General features: G+C 39.8%; 1 protein-coding gene across 6 annotated transcripts in view; it reads left to right on the forward strand.

Annotated features, from left to right (window-relative positions):
- Window positions 1–18,994, forward strand: part of FRMD4B (FERM domain containing 4B) — a 407,614-nt gene that overhangs the window by 255,203 nt on the left and 133,417 nt on the right. For all 6 annotated transcript variants that reach the window (XM_060202892.1, XM_060202891.1, XM_060202894.1 and 3 more), the window contains 2 exons: window positions 302–396; window positions 9,429–9,521. In XM_060202892.1, coding sequence (XP_060058875.1) covers window positions 302–396; window positions 9,429–9,521 — 188 coding nt within the window. The remainder of the gene's footprint in view (window positions 1–301; window positions 397–9,428; window positions 9,522–18,994) is intronic.

Consider the following 18,994-nt stretch of genomic DNA (forward strand, 5'->3'; position numbering starts at 1 on the left):
TATGACCTTAATGGAAGAATAAGGTACTGAAGCAAATTTCAGTCACAAAAAAAACAATTATCTCATTGGTGTTCCTATTTACAGTTCCTCTCCTTCCCAATGTTTTAGAGAATGGTCTACCATAGACTAAGCAAGAAAAGAGGGCAGGTATAGAAGACATACAAACAAAGCTGCCTTAAACTGTTTGGGACAGAGGAAAGGCAAGCAAACTAGTTCTTTTTTATTGATTTAATAATGATCGACAAGACCATAGGATAAGAAGGATAGCGAGCTATTTCTAATGGGGGTTTTATCTTTCCAGCCCAAACTTTTGTCAAGAGAGTTGCTGGACCTTGTGGCTTCCCATTTCAACCTTAAAGAAAAGGAGTACTTTGGAATCACATTTACAGATGACACGTAAGTGTTTTTAAGTTTTCATTTTTGTACCTACCTGTTCGCTGTCGTTTACAGAAAAAAAGGAGAGAAAATGTTTCATGAATTAAAATATGTGCTGCTTAGAGAATTTTTAATACAAGATTTTTCCCATTGTTGCAAATGGGAGAAGAAAAGAATTTTGACAGTTTTAAGAATTCAAAATGTTTTCTTAAGTGTTTTAGAAATTTGTTACAAGGGCTGGGCGGTAGCACATCCAGTTAAGCACAGGTGCAAGGATACACACAAGGACCCGAGTTCGAACCCCTGCTCTGCACCTGCAGCATGGATACTTCACGAGCGGTGAAGCACGTCTTTCTCTCCTTGTACCTCTCCCACTCCTCTTAATTTCTCTCTATCCTATCAAATGAAAGGGAAAACACACACACACACACACACACACAAACACACCAGAAACAGTGAGAAACAGTGGGTTCATAGTGCTGGCACTATAAGCAACTGGAGACCAAAATATATATATTGCAATGAGCTTGTTTTATTTTTTTTTTTAGTGTGGCTATGGTACTAAGGACCTCAATCATATATGAGCAGCCTCCCTGGCCCAATTTTTTATTTTATATCCTTGGAGGCAAGTCCTAGGGGGGAATAAGGAAGAGATAAGCAAAAAGAGAAGAGAGGGGGAGAAACACCAAGCACCACTCTTCCAACTATGGAGCTCTCTCTGGTGCTGTCTGTAGTATTCTCTTGTGATGCTAGGAGTCAAATCTAGAACCTTACTCTACACACTGAGCTGCCTCCCGGCCCCTGTTTTTTGTTTGTTTGTTTGTCAGTTTGCTTTGTTTTTATTATAGTCTATCTACTTTGAATGTCATCATTTATTTAATTTATAAATTAGTGGTAAAAATAATAGATTAGTGGTCCGGGAGGTAGTGCAGTGGATAAAGCCTTTGACTCTAGAGCATGATTTCATGAGTTCGATCCCTGGCAGCACATTTACCAGAGTGATGTCTGGTTCTTTCTTTTGCTCCTCCTATCTTCTTCATGAATAAATAAATTAAATATTTTTTTTAAAAAACTAGGGAGTCAGGTGGTAGTGCAGATGGCGCAAAGCATAAGGACCAACGTAAGGATCCTGGTTCGAGCCCCCGGTTCCCCACCTGCAGGGGAGTTGCTTCACAGACAGTGAAGCAGGTGTGCAGGTGTCTCTCTTTCTCTCCCCCTCTCTGTCTTCCCCTCTTCATTTCTTTCTGTCCTATCTAACAATGATGACATCAGTAACAATAACAACAACAATAATAATAACTACAACAATTAAAAGGGAATAAATAAATAAATAAATACTAGTTTAACTTTCACTCATATCCTAAATCTGAGTTAATGTGTTGGTGTTCATAGCAAGAAAATTTACAGGCAAATTTTCCCACTAAAAAAAAAAAAAAAGAAAGAAAAAAAAAAAGAAAGCCCACTAAAAAAAAAAAAAAAAGAAAGAAAGAAAGAAACAGTATATTTACTAAGAGTTTAATACAAAATGAGTTCACCTTTATCATATGTCTAGTTTATGTAAACATCTTACTATCTTTTGATTTCTTTTTTATATTAACTCAGATATAGTATATTTTGTCAATAATTTCAGTCCTATCTGAAATAAGACAGAAATATGACAGTAAATTCATAAGAATAATAATTCAGTAGAGGCACACTTAGTTGAGCGCACAAGTTACAATGAGCAAGCACCTGGGTTAAGCCCCCAGTCCCTATCTGTGGGGGGGGGGTACCTCACTAGCAGTGAAGCAGTGCTACAGGTCTCTCTCTATCTCTGTCTTAATCTTTCTCTTTCGCTCTCTGCCTCCCCTTTTATTCTCAACCTCTCTGCCTCTATCCAATAAGTAAAGATAAATAAGTAAAATCATTTTTTAAAAAACATGGGGTAAAAATTTTAAATTTTACATTAATAAGTGTGCTTGTGTTTTTTTGTTTGGTTTGTTGTTGTTTATGTTTTTGTTGTTTATTTTGGTCATCAAGGTTATTGCTGGGGCTCAGTGCCTGCACGACTCCACTCCTAGTGACTCTTCTTTTTTTTTTTTCTGTTTCTAATACAGTATGAGAGGCAGAGAGGGCAGAAGAGTTCCACCACATATAAATCTTCCTTTCTTCAGGTGCTCCTATGTAGTGACCCAGTGTTCCAGCCTGGGTCCTTACAGGTAGCAATGTATATACTTTACTGAGCAAGCTGCCTACTGGCCCTTTTCCTGGCTCTTTCCCATATGTATGTGCATGTGTGTTTGATGGCAACTAAATTCCCTGTGCTAAATACAGCCTGATATATTATCACATAAACATTCTTCATTATATGGGTTATGTCCCAAAAGCTCTTCTTATTAAAATTCAATAATATGTGTTCCAGACAAAGCACATTGGCCAACCACCCAGTGTTCTTTGCATAACTTTCCTGATATAATTGTTTTTTTAGTTCTTCAGTTTAACCAGGCAGAGAAAGGGTTAAGTTATTTTAACACCTTGTGGATCCTGGTTATTTCCAATCTGAGTATAGCCTAAGCTCTCCCAGAAATGTCAGCAAGTCCAGGCTTTAGGTTGTGCAAGACCAGGCAAGCAAATTGTCAGGAGACACAGAAAAACCTGACAACTTCAGCAGAACATTCAGACTCGGAATGTTTTCTGAATATAATTTGACAAAACAAAAAGTACATTCAAAATCACCAACTTCATTCTTTTTTTTCTTTTTTTTTTTATTTAAGAAAGAATTAATTAACAAAACCATAGGGTAGGAGGGGTACAACTCCACACAATTCCCACCACCCAATCTCCATATCCCACCCCCTCCCCTGATAGCTTTCCCACTCTCTATCCCTCTGGGAGCATGGACCCAGGGTCATTGTGGGTTGTAGAAGGTGGAAGGTCTGGTTTATGTAATTGCTTCCCCGCTGAACATGGGCGTTGACTGGTCGGTCCATACTCCCAGTCTGCCTCTCTCTTTCCCTAGTAGTGTGGGTCTCTGGGGAAGCAGAGTTCCAGGCCACATTGGTGGGGTCTTCAGTCCAGGGAAGCCTGGCCGGCATCCTGATGACATCTGGAACCTGGTGACTGAAAAGAGAGTTAACATACAAAGCCAAACAAATTGTTGAGCAATCATGGACCCAAAGCTTGGAATAGTGGAGAGGAAGTGTTAGGGGGATACTCACTGCGTTAGGGGGATACTTAACCACAAAATTATCTGTTCCCTCAGTAACTGTTTGAGACAGTGACCAAGCAGTGGTCACTAGTAAACTATACATGTAAAACATACATGTTACAGTGCATAACTACCTAGATTCAAGTCCCCAGTCCCCAGCTGCAGGGGGGAAGCTGCAGGTCACACCCTCCCTTCCTCCGTTCCTTCATCCATCCATATCTCTATCTATGTCTCTCTCCCTCTCTCTCTCTCTCTCTCTCTCTCTCTCTCTCTCTCTATATATATATATATATATGTATATATATACATATATATATATATGTATATATATACATATATATATACACACACACATATATACATATATCCCTCTCACACTCCTTCTCCCTCTCTCTACACTTCCCTCTCAATATCTCTCTCTATTCAAAAATAAATTACATAAACTGTTTGAGACCCTGCATGGTCAGTCCCTCTGCTGGACGAAAGAGGAAAAGCAGGTGTCAACTCACCTCATGCTCCAGCTAGGAGAAAGACTGGGTTCGTGGGTATCAGTGAGGAAGCAAGCACAAGTTGAATCTAAATGTGAATGAAATAGCTGCAAACAACATATAGAATAAAACCATAAATTCTTAATGGAAAAATCTGTACAGTGTTAACCAGAGTGCTAAAAACACTGTGATTTAGAGGGAACAATGAGCTTAAAACATGAATATTAGACTAATTTAATCATTCAATAAATGATTTTTTAGTATCTACTAAATGTCAGTCACTGTTTTAGTTCCTGGTGATTTGGGTGTGAATAACACAAACAAGGTTGTTGCTCTGAAAAGAGCAATTACAGTGATGTATGTGGTTCTGCAAAACAAATGAACAAATATATTAAATAAGAAACTATCAGAGGGGCAGGTAGTAGCATACCTGGCAGAGTACACATGTGCAAGGACTCAGGTTCAGGCCCCCTCTCCCCACCTGCAAGGAGGAAGCTTCACAAGTAGTAAAGCAGGGCTGCAGGTGTCTTTCCCTCTCTATATGTTTGTCCTCTCTCAATTTTTCTCTGTCCTATCAAGTTAAAAAGGAAAAAAAAAAAAAGGAAGAAACAGCTGCCAGGAGTGGTAGATTTATTGTGCAGGCACCACGCTCCAGTGATAACTCTGGTGGCAACAACAAAAGACATAAATAATAAATGAAAAAGAAAATATCAAAGTAATAGGTACTTTGAAAAATGAAATGCAAAATAAATGAAATATAGAAAATCATAAATAATGATCAAAAGAAACTGAGGGACAGTTGTGAATAAGGTAGAGTAGGAAGACTACTAAAGGTGACACATAATAAGAAACAAGAACTCCTTTTGGGGCTGGCAGGATAGTTCATTTGGATCATGTTCTTGGTTTGTCATGGGTATTTACCCAAGTTTGAACTCAGATCCCACAGCACTGAGGGAAGTTTCAGTGTTGTGGTGTCTTTTTTTCTGTCTCTGTCTTTCTAACTGAGAAAGTCAACTTGGAGTGGTGAAATACCAGTAATGAGAAAAGGAAAGAGAAGGAGAGGAAAGGGGGGAAAAAATGGTTCTATAAAGGCCTAGGGAAGCATTACATACAAAAGCCCTGAAGTGGGATTAAGCTTGATTTCTGCTTCAATTTCAAAAGAACAAAAAGTCCATGTAGCCAGAATATCGAACTTAAGAGCGGACATGGTACAAGATAAGGGTTGAGGGAGTCGGACGGTAGCACAGCAGGTTAAGCACATGTGGTGCAAAGCACAGGGACCAGCATAAGGATCCTGGTTCGAGCCCCCAGCTCCCCACCTGCAGGGGAGTCGCTTCACAGGCAGTGAAGCAGATCTCCAGGTGTTTCTCTTTCTCTCCCCCTCTGTCTTCCCTTCCTCTCTCCATTTCTCTCTGTCCTATCTAACAACAACGACATCAATAACAACAACTACCACAACAATAAAAAAAAGAACAACAAAAGGGAAAATAAATAAAATAAATATTAAAAAATTTAAAAAAATATAAGGGTTGAGAGGGAAGCAAAGGATGTCTATTACAGAATCTTAGTAACTGTGATCTCTGACATGCAAATGTTCTCATCTGTATAATATGTATCATGATAGTACCCAAATAATATGTGTTGTACAAGGCACATGGTAACAGGGTCATAATGTTCTGTTAAGCCAGGTAAGATATGCAAAGCCTATAGCTCAGTCACACAATAAAGGAAAACTATCTGGAGCTCCAGTGGCGCAATCGGTTAACGCATGTTACTTATATAGAAAAACTAAAATGTAGAGTACAGGGTGTGCGTGCATGAGGTCCAGAGTTCCATCTCAGCACCACATATGCCAGAATGATTCTGTTATTTCTCTCTCCCTCCCTCTCCCTTTCTCTCTCCCTTTCTCTCTCCCTTTCTCTCTCCCTTTCTCTCCCCATCTCTCCCCCTCTCCCTCTCCCTCTTCCTTCTTCTCCCTCTGCCTTCCCCTCTTCTCTCTCTCCCTCTCTGTCCTCTTACTCCCCTCTCTCAGTAATAAATAAATCTTTTTTAGGGGAATTATTCTCCTGTTGATTGTCGTTACAGCAGGAAGACAAGTGTTTAGAAGGAGACTGAAAGTGGGCTGGGACAGGATAGTTCCAACTGGACCTATCAGGACAGGCTTAGGTAGCAGGGAGAGGAGATGGCATCCTCCCATCCCCCCAAAAAAATAAAGACTCATTCTGTGGACCAGTGCCTGAGTGGTTATGAACATGACACTTTGACCCAGTGGTGAAGAAACCCACCTGATGGTAGAGTAAGAGACAAGAAGAGCAAGATCCTAGGTGAGTGCAGTGCTATGAGTCATGTAGCAGGGGGAGGCACTCTGAGACCACTGAAGGATGTTATGCAGAGGAGTGACATGATTTACAACCTTAGTCACAAGTTCCCTAGGCTCCAGGGTTTATGATGGACTGTAAAAGGGGGTCCTGGCCACAAGGAAGGTTTCTGGAAAGGCTCCAAGTTTGCATATAAACCAGACAGTGCATAAATCAGGCATTTTAACTGTAAGACTTTCTCTTCAGAAAGAAATGGAATAATATGAATGGCTTTCTTTAATGACTTGGGCTACCTTTTCCCTCGTCTATGCTAAGACTTCTTTTTAAATACTCTGTTGGGGAAAGAAAGTCTCACTCAAGTGTCTCCTCCAGCTACCTCCTTTGATTACAGTGGCTAGTGGTTAAAGTCCTTCCAAGAAATCTGGCTCCAAAATATCCTCTATGCACTTCCCTGTGAGAGGCAGCCATGTCTATTTTTGAGTTATGACCAGTTTGGAAGGTGTCTTCTGACTTTAGCTGTGTTTATTTTCAAAAGAAGTATGAGCTGGTCTTTTGGCGGAGTGAAGTGGGGAGGAGTGGGAATTGGCCACTTCTATCTTTCAGGAGAAAAGGTCTGGAGAGTTGCTTCTGTCTGTGTTTCCTTGGAATGTCCTGGTCACATGCCTGGTTCCACCCCTCCCACCTTTTTTTTTTCCTCCAGTCCAATAAATATTTTTGGAAAGTATTTTCTTTCAGCACTCCCTTTCCCCAGCCTCTCCTCCCAAACCAGAGAGTTAGATCCCTCCCAGGCTGCTGTCAGAGCCTAAGTGTCCTGCCTGGATGCCACATCAGCAGTTGCCTTTGGGCTCTCGATAGAATAAGGTGAAGCTAAGGGGAGCATTTTGTCAATGAAACTAGCTATACTCCACAGGCTAAGAAGAGAAATGAAAAAGAAAAGAAAAGACAAAAGAGAGAGAGAGAAAGAACGAAAAAGGATTGTGGGCTAGAATGATAATTCACCAGATAGGGCCTTGCCACATTCATGAACCAGGCTCCAGCACCATATGGGAGGTGCCATAGCTAGGACGTAAGGGGCGGGGCAGGGGGTGGGAGAGAATGAGGGGGTGGGATGCTCTGGTGCTACAATATAGTCTCTCTTCTGTCTCTATCTGAATGAAAAAAGCAACCCAGGAGTTTGTGGGAGGCTAGGAGGCCCTGATTCTACATAGTAATAACAATAGTAACAGCAGAAGCAGTAGCAGTGACAATAATAATAATAATAGTAATGATGATCCAAGAAAACAGTCATGCATGGTCCCTTTAGTAGGAGAGTGGAGTTCTCAATACTTGCTTTCTGGTGTTCTGTGAGCAAGGTGATTCTTTCACCCCTAGAGGGCAGTCACAGTCCTTCTGAAGCAGCTGCTCTTCTGCTCACAATGGCTCCCAGCCCCTTCGCTCATTTCTTTGTGTTTTCCTCTTTTATTTTGCTGAATAGGCACGTTTATAAAGAAATAGCTAGCAAGTTTCATCACATAGTTTTGGTTTTTGATTGATTACCATCATGTGCACTGGGTATGAGATGATGAATCTTTGATATTCTAGTAAAAAAGGAAATTTGTGGGTAAAAGGTGAACATGTAGATTCAACTTTTTGAGCTATTGATTGTATTGTTTGCTAATAGGAAAAACTTGAGAAAAGCAGCTTATAAGCAATAATTGATTTTTTTAGCCTTTTTTTTGTTTTTGGATTTTTTTTCTTTTTTCTTTATTTCCTTTTGTTGCCCTTGTTGTTTTATTGTTGTAATTATTATTGATGTTGTTGGATAGGACAGAGAGAAATGGAGAGAGGAAGAGAAGACAGAGAGGGGGAGAGAAAGACAGACACCTGCAGACCTGCTTCACCGCCTGTGAAGCGACTCCCCTGCAGGTGGGGAGCCAGGGGCTTGAACCAGGATCTTTATGCTGGTCCTTGCGCTTCGCGCCACCTGCGCTTAACCCTCTGTGCTACTGCCCGACTCCCGATTCTTCTTTTTTTTTTGCAATTTATTTATTTCCATATGAGAGAGAATCTAGAGCAGCATACAGCTCTGACAGTTGTGCCAGAGAAGGAGCCTGGGGCTTCTGTGGATGAAAACCCTGTACTCTTAATACTGAGATGTCTCTCTAGCCCAATAAGTGAATTTTTATCTGTGCTTTCAAAGACATAGAATGACATGCTAACCTTGTTTATATAAAGTGATAGAGCCATGGGGGTTTTGTTTGTTTTGGTTTGGTTTGGTTTGTTTTTCTTATTAGAACTCTGCTCAGCTCTAGTTTTATGGTAGTGCTGGGGATTGAACGTGGAACCTTTGGTGCCTCAGGCATGAAAAGTCTATATTGCATAATATTTATTATGCTATCTCCCTAGCCCTGAGTTATGGGTAATTTTCACCTTATCGGCCAAGTAGCTTCTTACTCTTTCCATGTAATGTCATGTCATATCATGTCTTGAAAATTGTTCAAAATAAGTTTCAACGTTTTGTTTGTTCTTTTTTTTTTTTTTTTATAGAGCACTGCTCAGTTCTGGTTTATGATGGTCTTGGGGATTGAAACCCAAGCCCTAAGTCTGAGGCATCAACTCTTTTGCAATAACCATTATGTCTTTATGCAATAACCATGCTGTCTTTCCAGCCCTCAAAGAGATTCCCCATCTTTTGAATAGCTGCATTGCATCTCACCGCTCAGTTTAAATTTAATTTTTAAACAATATCCTGTGAATATGTAATTTACTTCATACCTTTTTGCTATCATAGATTATAGTTATATATATGCTATAAGGACTGACTTTATACACAGGCCTTTTTTTTTTTTTGCATGTGCATATTTATCTTTATAAACTCCTGGGAACTGAAAGACTGGTTCAAGGGCAGGTGCTTTTATTTTATAATTTTGAGAAATTATCAAATCAACCTCATTTCCCATTGTAACAAGTTATATTCCTACCATCAGCTTATGAGAGTGACTTTCACCACAGATTTTCCAGTACTGTGTGTTATTGAACTTTTCTCGAATTCTGTTCAGTCCTTTGTCTTTTCTTTCACAGAGGTCAGCAGAACTGGCTACAGTTAGATCACCGAGTTCTTGATCATGATCTTCCCAAGAAACCTGGCCCAGCCACTTTGCACTTTGCTGTAAGGTATGTGTGCACAGACAGTACCACCGATTGTTAATGACCCTTCTGGTCATCAGAAATAGAGAGGAGGAGGAGTCGGGCGGTAGAGCAGCGGGTTAAGCGCACATGGCACGAAGCACAAGGACCATCGTAAGGATCCTGGTTCGAGCCCCCAACTCCCCACCCATAGGGGAGTCGCTTCACAAGCAGTGAAGCAGGTCTGCAGGTGTCTTTCTCTCCCCCTCTGTCTTCCCCTCCTCTCTCCATTTCTCTCTGTCCTATCTAAAAACAACGGCATCATTAACAACAACAATAATAACTACAACAACAATAAAAAACAACAAGGGCAACAAAAAGGGAAAATAAATAAATACAAAAATATTTTTTAAAAAAATAGAGAAGAGAAAAAAAAGAACATGCCGAAACATTACTACGTATAGGATTATCTACTATTCTAGGGAGCTGGTTGCCATAGATACTATATAAAAAGGCTTTCTCTTTGAAGATAAAGGATACAGTCACCTTTCTTTAGTCTTCTAATACCGCTGAATGAATTCAGTGCACATACACATGCACAGTACTTAGGTTCCAAGGTTTCCATGCCTCTCGTATGCCTTTCAGACTGTCTACCACTCCTGGGTCATGGTTTCTCTCTCCCTTCCTCTCTCTCTCCCTCTCTCTCTCTCTCTCTCTCCTCCTTTTTTGTCTTTCTTTCTTCCTTTCTTTTCCAAAAAGAAAAAAAAAAAAAGAATGAGACAGAAATAGATAGGGAGAGATACCATAGTACCACCCTATCATCTATGAGGATTCCACTTGTGCTTGGTGCTTGAACATAGTAAGGTGGGAACTCTAGTGAGTGAGCCATGTCCTAACCCAGGTAATATATTTTAATACATAAACCTTTTTTCTGACTCAACAATTTTTAGAATTTTGTAACTTGAAATATGACAAACACGAGCAATTACATTTTATGTGGGAATAATATTTCCTAGATATTGTGGAAATAGATTCGTCACGTCTTTTTTTTGGGGGGAGGATTCCTTTATTGGGGGATTAAATGTTTTACATTTGACAGTAAATACAGTAGTTTGTACATGCATAACATTTCCCAGTTTTCCACAGAACAATACATCCCCGACTAGGTCCTCTGTCATCCTTTTCCAGGACCTGTACTACCCGCGCCCTCACCTACCCCAGAGTCTTTTACTTTGGTACAATACACCAACTCCGGTCCAGGTTCTGCTTAGTATTTTCTCTTCTAGTTTTGTTTTTCAACTTCTGCCTGTGAGTGAGATCATCCCATATTTATCCTTCTGTTTCTGACTTATTTCACTTAACATGATTTCTTCAAGTTCCAACCAAGATGAGCTGGAAACGGTGAAATCACCATTTTTAATAGCTGAGTAGTATTCTAGTATTCCATTGTGTATATATACCACAACTTGCTCAGCCACTCATCTGTTGTTGGACACCTGGGTTACTTCCAGCTTTTGGCAATTACAAACTGTGTTGCTATGAACATGGGTATACACAAATCTTTATGGATGGGTGTGTTGGGTTCCTTAGGATATATCCCCAGGAGAGGAATTGCAGGGTCATAGGGTAGGTCCATTTCTAGCCTTCTGAGAGTTTCCAGACTGTTCTCCACAGGGGTTGGACCAATTGACATTCCCACCAGCAGTGCAGGAGGGTTCCTTTGACCCCACAACCTCTCCAGCATTTGTTGCTGCTACTTTTTCTGATGAATGGCATTCTTACAGGAGTGAAGTGGTATCTCATTGTCTTTATTTGTATTTCTCTGACAATCAGTGACTTGGAGTATTTTTTCATATGTTTCTTGGCCTTTTGGATCTCTTCTTTAGTAAATATTCTGTCCATGTCCTCTCCCCATTTTTAGATGGGATCATTTGTTTTCTTGTTGAGTTTGGCAAGCTCTTTATATATTTTGGTTATTAAACTCTTGTCTGATGTATGGCATGTAAAGATCTTCTCCCATTCTGTAAGGAGGGTTTGGGTATTGGTTTCTTTTGCTGTGCAGAAGCTTTTTAATTTGATATAGTCCCATTGGTTTAATCTTGCCTTAGTCTTCTTTGTGATTGTATTCGTTCCATTGAAGATGTCTTTAAAATTTATGCGGAAAAGAATTCTACCAACATTTTCCTCTAAGTATTTGATAGTTTCTGGTCTAACATCCAAGTCCTTGATCCACTTGGAATTTACGTTTGTGTTTGGTGAAATTTAGTGGTTCAGTTTCATTCTTCTGCATGTTTCAACCCATTTTTTCCAACACCATTTGTTGAAGAGACTCCCCTTCCCCCATTTAATAGTCTGGGCACCTTTGTCATGTCTTAATGAAGGTAAAATGCAAACAAATGCACACACAAGGAACTATCTTAACAGTGCAGAAATCTGGATTTGGCTTATACGCAGAGAGAATGCTAAGAATAATTCAGTGAGTCTGTAACTTCTTCTTTGAGCTCTACTTGGAAAATCAACTCAACTACACAATGGGCCCCAGTTATTTCCTCCTAAAATGGATGTACTTAATTAATTTTGTGATAAGAGATCAGTAAATTTTTTTTTTGTGATAAAAGCCAGTTCATGCTGCAAATATTTCTGCATTAATTATTCACAAAGTTAAATTAAATGTTGTGTATAAGTAACAGCTAACTTTCTATGCCTGGTTCAAGAAACCTTAACAGTTTTGTTAAAAGCCCCTTTTCATGCATTGTCCCTTCACCTCCACTATCCTGAATTTGCTGATAAGTCTAATATGGAAAAATATAGGAGGACTGGTTGGTGGTGCACCTGGTAGAGCACACACTTTCCCCTGCACAAGGACCCAGGTTCAAGCCCTTAGTCCTCACCTGCAAGGGAGAAACTTCACAAGCAATGAGGCACTGCTGCAGGAATCTCTCTTTCTCTCTCCCTTTCTATGTCCCCTCCCCCTCAATTTCTCTCTGTCTCTATCCAATAAATAAGTAAATAAATAAAGGAAAAAGAAGATATGGAGGAAGGGGAAAAAAATCTAGGCTAGTACACTAATTATTTTCATTATTTTCATAAAGTTTGATCAGCATAAAAAATGACCCTGTTTCTGAACTTAATTGGTTGTTAAAAACATGCTTTTGGTGGGGGGGTCCAGCGGTAGCGCAGCTAGTTAAATGCACATGGCACGCAAAGTGCAAGGACGGGCATAAGGATCCCTGTTCCAGCCCCTGGCTCCCCACCTGCAGGGGGGGTCACCTCACAAGCGGTGGAGCGGGTCTGCAGGTGTCTGTCTTTCCTTCCCCCTCTCTGTCTTCCCCTCCTCTCTCCATTTCTTTCTGTAATATCCAACAACATCAGTAACAACAATAATAATAACCACAACAATGATAATAACAAGGGCAATGAAAAGAGAAAAAAAATAGACCTCCAGGAGGAGTGGATTCATGGTGCAAGCACCAAGTCCCAGCAATAACCCTAGAGGCAAAACAAAACAAAACAAAACAAAAAAAGCATGCTTTTGTTGTTGTCATTTTTTGTTTGCTTTATTGGGGAAAATAGAAAATATACTTGTTCTATGACATGATAATAGAAGCTCAGAGGTGGAAAAATCGTGGTGATTTCCACACATTTCTTTTCTGACTATAGTCTGCTCCATGAAATGTAAAAGTACGGTAATAGGATATACAGCCTTTTTCAAACGATTTTTTAAAAATATGATTTGGTGTCTTGGTGTCTGTGTATGACAGCTACTTCTTTTTTAAATTTCATTTTTTATTACTGATTTAATATTGGCTTACAAAATTACCAGGTAACGGGTACAATTACACACCATTCCCACCACCAGAGTTCTGTGTACCCATTTCCTCCACTGGAAACTACAGTGGTTCTCCCAAGGTCATAGATATGGGCTGTCTATTATTTCTGTGGCAATCTATCTATCTGTATTTTTGCCTATTGTTTTCTATGGTCCTGCCTTCTCTTCCTTTCTCAGTCACACCTACACCTATTGCTGCTTCCAAATGCCTTTCCTTGTTTTCCTCTTCTCTCACTGAGTCCCAAAGGAATTGGGGTCCAGAGCCCTCTAGTCATGTTCCCCTAACATTACTCCTCCTCTGTGAGTATGGACCAAAATTCTTTCTGGGGTGAAGAAAGTAGGAGTTCTAGCTTCTATAATTGCTTCTCCTTTGGACATGGGCATTGACAGGTCAATCCATATCCCCAGCCTATTTCTGTTTTTCCCTAATGTAGAAGGGTTCTGGAGAGGTGAGGTTCCAGGACACATTGGTAAGGTTGCCCACACAGGGAGTTCAGGATGGAATCATTAATATCTGCAACTTGGCATCTGAAAGGCAGTTAAAATATGAAGCAGGGGGAGTCGGGAAGTAGTGCAGCGGGCTAAGTGCAGGCGGCACAAAGCACAAGGACTGGCGTAAGGATTCCGGTTCCAGGCCCCAGTTCCCCACCTGCAGGGGAGTCACTTCACAGGTGGTGAAGCAGTTCTGCAGGTGTCTATCTTTCTCTCCCCTTCTCTGTCTTCCCCTCCTCTCTCCATTTCTCTATGTCCTATCTAACAATGACAACAACAATAATAACTACAACAACAATAAAAAACAACAAGGTCAACAAAAGGGAAAATAAATAAATAAATTTAAAAAAAAAAAGATATGAAGCAGAACAAAATGCTTAATAAACAGGAACCAGAAAGTAGGGGTGGAGCAGGTGAAAATAGGGATTTTAGGTCAGTAAGAAGCTAGGAAATCTATTTTAGGTATGTTTCAAAAGGTCCACGATTGTCTCAGAGAGAGATATTTTAATCTTGCATTACATATGAGAAATTATTCAACATAAATCAATACTTTTTTTCATAGAGAGTTTCACTATCACTATAAACATTTCACAATATTTGAAAGCATAAAATAAAAAAGGAAAATGTGGAGGCCAGGCAGTGGTAAACCTAGTTAAGTGCACACATTACAGTGTGAAAGGACCCAGGTTCAAGCCCCGTGTCACCAGCTTCAGGGGGAAAGCTTCACATTGGTGAAGCAGGGCTGCACATGTCTTTCTGTCTCTTTGCTTCTCCATCTCCTTCTCCCCTCTCAATTTCTCTCTGCCTCTACCCAATAACTAATAAATAAATAAATATATTAAAAAGACAATTACTCTCTACCTTTAGCAGTCACACATTATAAGGAGCTTTACCACTTGCTTTGAATGAAAATAATTAGTAATATTCAAATGCCAACAATGGAGATAGGTTCCCTCACCTCAACCCCTAATTGCTTCTTTTGAAAGAAAAATAAAGGTAAGTTATTTGGTGATTTAACTCTTTTTTTTTTAACTTAGAGATCTTTGCTTGAGCATATCAAAATCTACTTCTTTCTTTAAGTGTCCATAATTTAGCTATCCAGTCCCCTATTAAGCAGTTAAGTTGTTTTTAATTATGCACATAAAAATTTGGACTGAAGTTGGCATTCTTACACTTTCATCTTTATGCATGTAATGTTTAGGTAGTAAATCATTCACTGGAAGCATATGTCTTTGGAAAATGTATCCACTATTATTTATGTAATAACCAGATCTGTGTATGAGTTTTTTGACAGCTATTATTTGACTTTTTTTTTTTTGGTCCCAAACTACCAAGGGAGAAAACTCTACTTCCTTTGTATAGTTATTTGTAAGGATACCCTATCGTTTCCAAGCAGGTTCTTGAGATTCCAGAGTGGCCTGATGCTTATTCAGGAGTTTTAGCACTTAGTTAGCTTGACATTACTTTCCCTTAATGACATGAAAGTTTAAACCCCTTATCAGGTTTTTAATTATTCACTTAATTCTTCCTCCCAACAGTATAGTGAGATCATAATAGTCTTTCTTATTATTCCAATTAAGCACTTGTTGTTACTGCAATTTAATTAAAGAAATGATAACTCATAGCACACACCAAAGAAATAAGTGAACTGACCGAGGTCACTAGTGGAATGCAGCTCTTTGGAGGTCTTAAAAATGAAGTTGTGGTACACCCCGTGATATCAGCTGCTTCTCAGAGGAGCTCCAGTTTCCTCTTGTTGGTGATCCTTGTGTTCAACAGACACTGCCACTGACCCTCTAAGTTGCTTGAGTTGACTAAACCTTAGTCACTGAAGAATAAAACCTAGGGTAGCATTTTTTTTTTAGATATCTGTTCACAATAGGAGCCTCTGGAGACAAAAAGGATCTCCTGGTATCAGGGTCATTGCCTTTCACATCAGTGAAAACTATTGCATGCGCTGGAACATGAAGTGAGGTGCTCGCTCACAGACGCTAAGGTGTGCAGTTGCTGGGTATTTAATGCACAGTGACAACGGAGTTTCTTGGGGGTTAGGCAGTAGCACACCTGGATATGCACACATAGTAGGAAGGGCAAGGATGAAGAAAGGATCCTGTTTCTAGTCCCAGGCTCCCCACCTACAGGGAGGCTGCTTCACAAGTAGTCAATCAGCTCTGCAGGTGTCTTTCTCTCCCCCCCCTCTGTCTTCCCCATCTCTCTTAATTTCTCTCTGTCCTATCCTACAATAAAGACAAACAAAAAAAAAAAAAAAAAAAGGAAAATGGCCACCAGGAGCAGTGGATTCATATTGCTGCCACCAAGCCCCAGCAATAATCCTGGAGGCAAAAAAAAAAAAAAAATTATTTCAGTGGTCACCCACTACAAGGAGTTCCACCATTGATGTTTAATGCAAACAATTAGAATATCCAGATGCCATCCATGGCAATAAGTTTAGAAAGTTATAGCATTTCTTTTTTTTAATTTTTTTAATATTTATTTTATTTATTTATTCCCTTTTGTTGCCCTTGTTGTTTTATTATTGTAGTTATTATTGTTATTGTCGTTGTTGGATAGGACAGAGAGAAATGGAGAGAGGAGGGGAAGACAGAGAGGGGGAGAGAAAGACAGACACCTGTAGACCTGCTTCATTGCCTGTGAAGCGACTCCCCTGCAGGTGGGGAGCCGGGGTTCGAACCAGGATCCTTATGCCCGTCCCTGTGCTTTGCGCCACCTGCGCTTAACCCGCTGCGCTACATCCCGACTCCCAGTTATAGCATTCCTATAATGAACATTTGATTACTTTAATAAAAGAGACTAGATGCAAAAGTTCACTGCATCTCAGAGCTCCAGGGGAGAAAGGTTGAACATCTGACTCATTCTGGGAAATTTTTTTCAAGCTACACAGTCCTGCAAACTCATATCCTTCAACTTATTGGCATTCCTGGCCCAGATTCTGGTGCAGTGTTCAAGCTGATAATGAATGTAGATTCTGACATGTTAATTGTGAGAACTGCAGAAAGATCAAGGAATCAAAATAAGTTTGCAGTGTTATGCAAATAAAAGAAAATGTCCTTTAAGTTGTATTTATGAAAAAGAAAAAAAGTATAGTTTTGCTCTCAAAAGCTTACCTCACTATTGAAGTGAAACTCTAGGGCAGCACTAGGTTCAACATTTAACATGGTATATCTTGTGATTCCTGAACACTGGGGTTTCAAAGATGGGGGAGAGACACAGGGATTAGCTCAGAAACACACGCTACTTCTGCACAGAGTAAAGAAAACATTTAAGGTGAAGACAGGTTTTCCCTTTATGAGTTTAGGATTAAACCTTTTGATTTTGTTAAGCTGTAAAAATCTCGATGATATGGCTCAATATGTGTATGACACGTGTGTATATAGACACTTCACAATTTTTTAACCTTTGAATCATGCTCACTAATTGATTTGATTCAGTTTTTAATTTTATTAGTGATTTAATATTAATTTACAAAATTACGAGATAATAGAAGTATAATTCCACACTGTTCCCACCACCAGAGTTCTGTGTCCTCATTCCCTTCATTGGAAACTACAGTTATTCTCCCAAGGTTACAGATATGGGCTGATATGATTTCTTTTTCTTTTCTTAAAATATTTATTCCCTTTTGTTGCCCTTGTTGTTTCATTGTTGTAGTTATTCTTGTTGTTGTTATTATTTATCATCAATATTGATCATGTTATTATTGTTATTCATCATTGTTGGATAGGACAGAGAGAAATGGAGAGAGGAGGGGAAGACAGAGGGGGAGAGAAAGATAAGACACCTGCAGACCTGCTTTACCGCTTGTGAAGCCACTCCCTTGCAGGTGGGGAGCCGGGGACTCAAACCGGGATCTTTACACTGGTCCTTATGCTTCGCGAGGCTAACTATGATTTCTATAGCTATCTATGTTTATAAATTTATATTTGCCCATTTTTTTCTATGGTCCTGCCTTCTCTTTCTAAGTCACACCTACACCTGTTACTACTTCTGAGTATCCTTCCTTTTTCTCTCTTATCTCTCTAGATCCTGATGGAATTGGAGTTCAGAGCCCTCTGGTCATCTTCCCCTAACATTTCTCCCCCTCTAGGGGATGGACCAAAATTCTTTCTGTGATGCAGAATGTGGGAGTCCTGGATTCTATAATTGCTTCTCCATTACACATTAAGCATTGGCAGGCCAATCCATACCCCCAGCCTGAGTTTCCATCATTCCTTAGTCACCCCATAACTTCTTTGTGGGCCATAATTCACTTAACCTGTTGTCTCTTCCCATATGGGTTCAAACTTCCCCCAGATTAGTGGAAGCCTTCTTCAGACTGAAGCTTCTTATCTGCTCTTGTAAATTATCTCCTACAAACACATGGGCCTCTCTAGTAATGCAATCCAGATGTGAGCATTTGAAAAGCTTGATAGTAGTGGACATACAGGCATTTCAGTCAGAAAACAGACTTGGCATGGCCTCACTGGAAAAACTCCCAAACTCCTCAGAGGAGAGCAAGTAGAGGTGGCTCAGGCTAGTACTACCCAGCTCCACCACAGTTAGGATCTTGGTGTCTTCATCTCCTTTATTCTTCTGCACACCTGTCTTTCTGTTTGTTTGTTTGTTTTCCTTTCTTGTCTTTCCTCTTCTTTTCTCTTTGCCCCCTCATTCTTTCTGAGGTCTTTTTCCTTTTCTCTAGTACTATAAATGGCCAACCAGAGGTTCCCCCTCAGTACTGCTCAATGCTCAGAGCTAGAAAGTCATTGCACTTGTGCATTGTTCTTGCAAGAAATGTGAGGGAAACCACTAATTTTTCTGTCAAGCTTGCTGCAAACACATAGCATTTAAAAGACTACTGAATACTCACCACCTCCCTGGCCTGCTTCTGGAACATTCCACCTTTATAATGAGTTTAATTTGAGGAAGTATCATAACTACAACCCTTGAGTCTCTGACATTAGGAGAGTCAAACATATGGCCCCACAATACAGTAGGAAAAGAAAGACTGGTGAAGGATGAGAGTTACTAAAGTGGAAAGTTATTCACAGTCTATCCTAGGAGAGAAAGCATACCATAAAACTTATTTGCAATATGATCTCATTATCTAAAACTCTACTAAATATAGATTGACAAAAAGCTTTAAAATGTTAGTAGTGTTTAATGCCTTGGTATTATGATTGTGTGAATGATTTTATTTCCTTTT

This window comes from Erinaceus europaeus, chromosome 12, assembly GCF_950295315.1.
Source record: "Erinaceus europaeus chromosome 12, mEriEur2.1, whole genome shotgun sequence".
Lineage (NCBI taxonomy): Eukaryota > Metazoa > Chordata > Mammalia > Eulipotyphla > Erinaceidae > Erinaceus > Erinaceus europaeus.